Source organism: Phalaenopsis equestris, unplaced genomic scaffold (genome assembly GCF_001263595.1).
Source record: "Phalaenopsis equestris unplaced genomic scaffold, ASM126359v1 Scaffold000552, whole genome shotgun sequence".
NCBI lineage: Eukaryota > Viridiplantae > Streptophyta > Magnoliopsida > Asparagales > Orchidaceae > Phalaenopsis > Phalaenopsis equestris.
This window is the reverse complement of record NW_018164992.1, coordinates 3,043,185-3,052,263: the sequence shown is the minus strand read 5'-3', so window position 1 is coordinate 3,052,263 and position 9,079 is coordinate 3,043,185. Positions and strand designations below refer to the sequence as shown.

The following is a 9,079-nucleotide window of genomic DNA, read 5'->3' as shown; positions in this document are numbered from 1 at the left end:
CGAAGCAAAATGGACGGTAATTCGAAGCAATTGAATAGTAAGCGAAAAAAAAATCATAATTCTTATTAATTTGGAATATTTTAAAACAATATTTTTATTGAGGGTCTGAAATAAATAAATTATGTAAGTTGTGTGCATCAAAATGGAATTGAACATAAGCTATTATGAACTGAAATAATTAAAATAAGGAAGTATGTGTAGTTCAAAATAAAATCGAACATGAGCTAATACAAGCATATTTGTGTAAAAAAAATTCTAAATACCATATTCGATTTACAAAATTAATTTTTAAATCGATAAGCGGAAACGAGATAGGATCATACATACCTCCAGCCATAACTTAAACGAACAGAGTCGAAACTCTGAACTCACACGATAAATTTTCTGTTATAGATCTTCTAAGCTTTTCTCACTCACAAACCGATGGTGCAAATAAAATGAAGAGAAACAAGCTTAGGGACCAAAACAGCAAACATCACATCTAATTTATAGTACTCTGCCCATCACAGAGTTCAATGGATGTGACCACATTATGGAATGTTACTAAATTCATCTGTTGAACTTAGACACTATATGAACCACATTCTGAAAATTATTTCTCTCAAAAACATCAAAGAATTCCAACGGTTATTGAAATTAATTTGAGAATTTCAATGGATATTGAAATTAATTTGGGAATTCCAAAGGGTATTGAAATTAATTTGGGAATTCCAAAGGGTATTGAAATTAATTTGGGAATTCCAAAGGGTATTGAAATTAATTTGGGAATTCCAAAGGGTATTGAAATTAATTTGGGAATTCCAAAGGGTATTGAAATTAATTTAGAGTTTTAATTAATTTGGGAATTCTAAAGAAAAAATCCCAACAATTTGAACATAAGTTAAGCCAAAAGCGGACAAGAGGCATTCACTAGCTATTTTGAACACGAGCTCATTTTGAACATTAAAAATTTCAAACAACATCCAATCATATTTCTCTCTTTCACATGAAAGAAATATTTGATGCATATAGTCTAATAACACTTTATTGTATCATCTCTCTTGTAAGTAGAATATCAATTTATGAATAAGACAACATTTCTACTTCTCATTGTTGTTCTCTCAGCCTCTTTCTCTCCAGCTTACGCTTTATTATTTTGAGACGTGGCTCTCGGACAAATTCATATTCAATTAAAATGATATAAAATGTTGCAAGAAAAAAATAATTTTAGTAAGTGTTAAGGTATGCATCATTAAAATATAATTGTAATCCATAAGTGTAAAATATTGTCAATCTATAAGTAATATCAAATAATTTTACTCTTTATCTCATTGAATTATTTTAAAATTATATTTGTATGAATTATATGATTAAGTAAATTTTGTTAGTTATTTTTCATCAATGAATTTCGATCTAGCCCAACCAGAATGAACCAGCTCGATTCCATTATGAGCCAAAGTTGATCCAGCAGCAATGCTAGGGTGGTCGGCTTTAAGGTGAAATCAATTCCGCCGCTATCAGAAGAAATTAGCACTTCGTAACCCCAACGGAAGCGATCTCGCGTAATTCACAGTAGGAGAGGAGAGAATCGCAGTCTCGGAATTCGAGTTGCTCCCTCGCGGCGATGGAGTCGAGCCATGCGGGATCGGAGAGAGAGAAAGCAACCACCTCCTCACCCATTGCCGTCGTATGCAGCTTCTGGAAAGGTATTTTGAATCCGGATCAAACTGTCTCCGACATTGATTACAATCTCATGCGCACCCAAATTGAGTTTAAATTTAGAATTCTTAACAATGGAAATCCAAGTAGAGTTACTGTGCGGAGCTTTTTCTGGTAGATAGGATCTTGGTGTTAGTTGGGTTATGATCTGTTTCAGTTCGGGTAGCGTGCTCTTCGGTGCAAGGCGTTGAGGTATGATCTAATGTTTACCTTGGATCTGGTAGGAACCGCTCTGGACGACGAAGCAATCGTAATATTTGACGGTGGTTTGGTTTTAGGTTTTGTAGTGTAAAAGTGAGTTCTCTCGACCGGTTACTTTTTTGAGGATGCAATTCAACGTTTCATTGGTACGAAAACTAGGCTTTAAGCTATGATATGGAATTAGAACATTCGATTTCTGATGAGTCTGTGGGGGTTTCCGTTTGGGCTTTTTAAAATTGTGAAGTTAGATGCTTGATTTTTAGCAGAGGGACGATTCAGCTGTGCCTCTCCTTTTTTTTGATAATATGTTAAAGATCCATCTACAATGGACAGCTTTGAAAGCTCAGCTGGAAGGTTGTTTTCAAAAAGCCTCAATATAAATCATTCCATGATGTAGTCCCTGAGAATAGAGTTAGAGTTCCATCATAAATTTCTCCTCCATTTTTCCATCCTATTGTAGAAAAAAATTCAGTCAAAAACTGTCAAAAGGCAATATTATGTATAATATGAAATTAGCCCACATATTTCCAAAAAACATGCCTTCCTTGCAGGATTAGGAGCCCAATATACTTCAGCACAGCCTTTCAAAGTTCAGCCTTCTAAACTTTTCCATGGTGAAAATCACTAAAGACCTCTCTCTCAGGCCAAGGAAAAGTACACAAACATCTAAAATTCTGCACGACATTGGAATAAATTATAGGTCAGATAAAAAAATAGAATGGAAAAAAAATGTGAGGCACTGCTGAATTGGCCATCCACTAAAAATCAAGCAACGAACTTCACAAGGTTTAAAAAAACCTCAAATGCAAACCTCCACACACTCTCGAGAAATTCAAAATTCTAATTCCATAGCTCATAGCTTGAGGCCTAGTTTTCGTAGCAATGAAATGCCTATGGCCACATCGAGCCAATATGTTGAATTGCATCCTCAAAAAAGCAACAGGTTTAGAGAATTGCCTTCTACAGTGAAATTAAATCTACAAAACCCTACAAATATTATACTGAGATAAGAGTTTCATTGAATGCTAACTTAGGAATATAACTGAAACAATGAATTGCATATATAGAGATGATTTTCTGGTGTCCTTTGGTTTTTGCATCCTTAGTGTTTCACTCTCAAAATATAAATTTTAATCTTTAATGATGTTGGCAAGAAAAAAGAGCATAATTGCAAACATGCGGACATGTGGGAAGAGGAACTTTCGTTTATCTGAAGGAGAAATTATATGAGAAGTGAGGATTGACTCACCCAACATCATGGAAACTTGCTCACCACCTATAACAATTCGAGAATCACTCACCTATTATATTGGGAATGCATTTATCTAAGTAAGAGGATTCTCTTACCAGCACATCTTTTGCTCACTCAAAATAGTCCATCTTAAGCCTTTTGCAACACCAAATTGAACTACGTCTCAGTAATGAGGTGATTGATGCTTGGGAACTATAATTAATTAAGGTTATGGGTAATTTTTGGTCTAGAAACAGTACAAATATTAATTAAAAACTTCATTATTCTCCACTTCATGGAAAAAACTCGGTCTCAAATTTGATGTATGGCGAAGCACCTCCTTAATTATGGGTTATCAATGCCATTGTTGAATCCTAACTTTTCATTCAGAATACATGCCCCGAGATTTAAAGCTGAGAGGGGAGAAAAGAGTCAGAGTTGAGAGATATAGAGAGTGTGTGGAAAGTCCCTTCATTTATGTCTTAACCTCCTACTTATAGAAGTCTAAAAGTACAGTTACGCAAAAGAGAGAACAATCATAATAATCGCCCAAATAACTGAATCGACGTGTTTGTTATGTGAAAAATACATTATAATACAAAATAAATATAATGTTATCAACCGCCAGATGCTTTGGCCTTGGATGGTTATTTCAATCGACCGCATATATCAGATCGATTCCATCGAGGGGATCAATCTATCATCAAGGAAACCGACCGATTTCGGTAAGAGGTCCGTCGTTCGATAGGTCTGTCGGTCGATAAGTTTGTCGGTCGATTTTGTTGTGTAATCGGTCGACTGCAAGGCTAGTCGACATCCTGGTCTTTAGTTTTGAACTTCGATTGCTTGGGTCTCCATTCATAGCCGCTCGATCCCTTTGAGATTCATGTTGGCATTTTTGTTGTATACAATCATATTTTCTAAAAGCCTAATCATTTAATCAATAAACTACTTCTCTATAGCTATTTTCATAAATACTTGTCCGCATTTTTCATTGTACAACAACTGGCTTCTTCGTTCTTACTGGAAACAACAAGCCAGCTCAGGTAAGGCTTGGATGACCAAACCGCAATACGTTGAAGCTATTTCTTTTTTGACTGCTTTTAAACAAGTATTCTTTCAACATTTAGATAGAAAGAAAAATAGAGTTGCACATGTTTGTACCCATAGTGCTTTACTTGATATTTTTTTTTGAGGAATGTGGACTCCTCCCACTTCCTCTTTCCTTTTATTGATTTTGATCGGGCCCATGTTTTGTCAAGTTAGGCCCCTTTTGTACTTTTTGTAATCCTCTATGTCATAGTAATGCAAAAGGCACATTTCAAGCAAACAACTCTTGGCGGCTTTGGAATTTGCTTTTCTTTTAAACATTAAACAAGTTTTATTTTTCCATACGCCACAAAATTTGTAACAAGGCTGCTCATATTTGTGCTAAGCATGCCCTTAGTGGTTCTTTTGTTTTAATGCATCTATGTTGATAAGAAACTTTCTATGATACTTGTAGATGACAGTTCTCTTTTTTTGTACATCATAGACGCATACAAAATAGTTTTTTTATAACCCTTTTGATATGTTAATGCAAATGCATATTCCCGGAAACAAATCTCGGCCTTATTGACAACCTCATTATTTGCATGACAATATTTCATTTGTTCTAAGCATAGACCGAACTTCTTTTATTGATTTTTTATGTTGCAGGTTTTTATGCTGGTATCAACTGCTTAACTTTATTGCGTGACTAATTACATAAGATTTTAGCCATTTGTATATTGAAATCTTAAAGAGTATATTAACTGCACGACAATACGTTCAACAAGTGTCTTTACTGTCCTTCCATCTATATATGTAACATAATGTTTTAATAGCTATAACTTTCTTATTTATTCAATAGATGATGCAGACATACTTTGCATTTGTCCATTGAACTATTTACGTGGTTCTCTTTGTGCTCTTTGATCACCATAAGTATTTTTATTTTACCAAAACTCTTTTAAATTGCAGATTTCGACTTCGAAAAAGAAAGAAGTGTTCTTGATGAGCAGGGGCTCAGGATTGCTGAAAACCAGGAGATTATTCAGAAGAACAGGCGGAAGCTTGCAGAGAACACTCGAGGTATGGTAATGACATGTTTTTATAAGTATCTTGCACTCTTTCTTTTTGTAGGGACTATGTAATTATGTACTTAGATGTTTCTCGTAAAAAGCACTTTGAGCCGTTACTCTCCCAAGGAATCTGACTTCATCAAATTTTACCTCTTTACAGATTTCAAGAAGGCATCATCAGAGGAAAAACTCAACTTGTTTAACTCCTTACTGAAGGGCTATCAGGAAGAAGTTGATAATCTAACTAAAAGAGCCAAATTTGGAGAAAATGCTTTCCTTAACATTTATCAGAAACTTTATGAGGCCCCAGATCCTTATCCCGTTCTTTCTTCTATTGCAGTTAAGTGTTATGGTTTAGCGTTTCCTTTCTTGTTTTCCCATTGACTTGTAAACCTTCATCCTTATTTGCACTGAGACATGTCCAAAGCACCTTGAGTTGTGTTTGTTAATGAATATGAACTAAACATTAATAGTCTATTCTCATGTTCAATCATCTGATTAAATGTGAATAAGTTCTTTTATTCTCCTCTCTTGATTGCTACAGGAGCAAGAGCAAAGACTATCAGAACTTGAGTCTGAAAATCGAAAAATGAAGCTTGAATTAGAAGAATATAGGACTGAAGCAACACATTTAAAGAACCAACAAGCTACAATAAGACGACTTGAAGAGCGGAATCGGCAACTGGAGCAACAGGTTAGGTAGCTTTCATGTTTGACGCATTTGCTAAACTTATTTTCTTGGTTACCACTTTCTCTGCAACTATTATTTTTGATTTATTTGTAACCTACAATTGATTGTTATATTTTAACTTGGAATGAATCAATTTGATTTGGGAAATCCTTGTTCATTGTGGATTTCTAGCATGAAGATTACATGGATGGTAATATTATATTGCATCCAAACAACATTTACATTAAAGAATAAAGGCTATCTACAACCAATATAAAACATCTTTATGTCGTGTGATTTGAAAATATGATCTTTTAATGGGTACTTAGATGGAAGAGAAGGTCAAGGAGATTGTTGAGATCAGGCAGCGAAGCCTGGCTGAAGAAAATCGGCATGAGAAAACTTTGGAGGTTCTAAAAGAAAGGTAGTTCTGTATTTAACAAAAAAAAGGCTAAGCTTGCCAAGGATTGGCCTTCCATTTTACTCTCTGGCGCCTTAGACTTTTTGTGTACTGTCACTATAACAGGGAACATCTATTACAAGAACAACTACGACAAGCCAAGGAAAGTGTCACAAATATGCAGAAGATACATGAATTTGCCCAAAGTCAGTTATTTGAACTCCGTGCCCAGTCTGGTAAAGATTTCTTCGGAGCATTAATGGATTAAAGCGCGCTCTGTCATTTCTTATTCTTTAATCCGGCTGAATCTGTAATGAATTTAGGCATGCTTAGCGAAAAAAATAAAACCTCAAACTTTCATTGTAGAGGAAGAAAGAGCTGCAAAGCAAGCAGAACTCGATCTTCTCATGGATGAGGTTGAGCGAGCACAAGCAAGGTTACAAAGTATTGAAAGAGAAAAGGTTTATCCCCTCCCCCATCTTGATTTATCATATTAAGCTCATATACATGAATGCGGGATTTCTTATTTATCACCTTCCATGATTTTCCGGTTACTGTTATATTTCTGTTTTTTATTTATTAATCATCTGCTAAATGACCGTTTTTATTTGTCTATATCTATCCAGTTGGCGTTTGATAACTGTTTTTAACAGTTTTATTGAACTGAAAATGAGTTATTCAATTAGACTTGTTAACTTGGAAGGTTGAATCCTAAATCTATTGTAATATTAGCTTATTTTGTCAACCCCATGCATTGGCTTATTATGCTGATGCCAATTCAAGACATTATAAATAAAAGAACATAAGCTGGACTTTACGTTATACAACTCCTTTCATTTAATTTCTTTTTAAATCATTGGCAGAACTGCAACTAAATTTGAACTAAATTTTTATCATTTGTATTCTATATAATGGTTATCGTTATCAATATCTTTGTGTTTTTTCATCTTCTCTGTTAAAATTTTGAATGGTTGACAATAATTGATGGAGGACATCCTTGCAGGGAGTTTTGCGCTCTCAGTTGCAGTCAGTTAATGAAGAAAGTGTAAGCAAGCAAAGGTAATTTTGGATACCATTTGTTGCTTTCCAAGCTTGTTACTGTCTTCTATGCAGAATTAAGTATTTGCTTAGCATTTGTATAGCGTTTGCTAGCTTAGTTTTTGTTTATAAAAAACATTTATATTTCTTATTAAATTTTTTGTTGAAATGCAATGAGTTTCTCTAGAGTTGCTGACCATTAATGTAGAGCTTTTGCGAGAAATACCTCTTCAATTAAACATTATACTTCAATAGAAGACCTCTACACCCTGAATTTGAAACTTATTATGCTGTAAGGTTTAGGATTTTCCATTAGTCTATTGAATGTTTAAGTTCTAACTCCTTCAGGCAGGATGTTCAGATATCAGATGAGCATTTTATACACTCGTTAGCTTAAAAATCATTCTCATTTCTTTTATAGAGAAACCTTGGCGGGGACAGAAAGTCTGTTGCCTTCTCATTTTTGCCAAATTTTGGTCGCTATATAATGATTCAGATTTGGGTATACAAATGATTTTTGGAACACATATAAAATAACTAGGATAAAGGGAATTAAGTTCTATGAAATACCTCAAGGTATAATTACCTTCTCATTGTTATCAAAATCTAGAAACCTTGCTGTTTTTAACAAATCAGGGAGCAAATAACCGCTGTACATGTGCTGGAATAGGTTTCCCGTGGCTGGGATGGTTTTAGATTGAGTGGCTGGGATGGTTTTAGATTGAGGGACTGTAGAAGGTGAAGATGGCCGTTGTAGGCAGTGTACAGCTGTTGCAGATTGAATTCATGTGGTTGTAGGTGTTGGAGATGGCTACTATGTTGACCGGTCATCAAAAATAGAGATGGAGAGGGGAAACCAATGGGTATTGGAGTAAAGGAAGTTCTGGTAGCGTGAACTCAGATTTTCATTCTTTAAAACTTGTTTTCATACTACAAATTTGATCTTTACTTGTAGATCCAAGGAAAAAAAAATATCTAGAAGTCAAGTCAAATTCAGTAGGAACTCCCACTTGAAGATAGCCAACTCATAAATTCACTCTAGGGCTGTAAATAAATCGCGTTGAGTATAGCATTGCCTTGTTCAAGCTTGTTTATTTAGTTTCCTGTTGAGTTTGAGCTGAGTTTGGACGTGACTCAAATTATAAAATTTGTTCAGACTTTTTATTAGGTTTATTATTTTATTTGAACTGTTGTTGTGCTTTAATCATGCCTAATTAATTACATGTTTGATTCTACTGACTTAAACATGCAAGTTTTTTACCGTACATAATTGGATTTTTTTGGTTTAATCAAAATTGGCGTAATTCACTGGATATTAATTAAGTTGTTTAGTGAAGCTTAAATATTAATAACAAAATAAATAGGCAGTTTTTTATTTGATATTTTTATTAACCTCTAGTAATATACATAAGCTACAATGTATATAAAATAATGATAAAATTAATACAATAAAATAGAAGTAGCAGCCAAATAAGCAACTAAAGCATCATTAATTAAATAATTCATCTATTTCGAAGAGAACTACTTTTTAAATAACATATGAGGATGCTTACAAACATAGAATATAAATGAACAAGTGGAAAAGCGTTTAAGTTTTTTATATGAGGAGCTTTTAGAATTTTGTCAATAAATAAACATAAAAAAGCATTATATGAATGAGCATTGAACTGTTTGTTGCGTGCATTTGCTTTCTTACAATTTTATTTCTGTCGGCCGTTTTATTGTTCAACTTCACTTTC

General features: G+C 34.1%; 1 protein-coding gene across 1 annotated transcript in view; it reads left to right on the top strand.

Moving 5' to 3' along the window:
• Positions 1 to 1,454: 1,454 nt before the first annotated feature.
• LOC110029235 (protein CASP) overlaps positions 1,455 to 9,079 on the top strand; it is a 43,458-nt gene continuing 35,833 nt past the window's right edge. The window contains exons 1-8 of the mRNA XM_020731428.1: positions 1,455 to 1,685; positions 5,132 to 5,242; positions 5,393 to 5,571; positions 5,777 to 5,926; positions 6,232 to 6,326; positions 6,429 to 6,538; positions 6,669 to 6,763; positions 7,306 to 7,361. Coding sequence (XP_020587087.1) covers positions 1,604 to 1,685; positions 5,132 to 5,242; positions 5,393 to 5,571; positions 5,777 to 5,926; positions 6,232 to 6,326; positions 6,429 to 6,538; positions 6,669 to 6,763; positions 7,306 to 7,361 — 878 coding nt within the window. The 5' untranslated portion in view covers positions 1,455 to 1,603. The remainder of the gene's footprint in view (positions 1,686 to 5,131; positions 5,243 to 5,392; positions 5,572 to 5,776; positions 5,927 to 6,231; positions 6,327 to 6,428; positions 6,539 to 6,668; positions 6,764 to 7,305; positions 7,362 to 9,079) is intronic.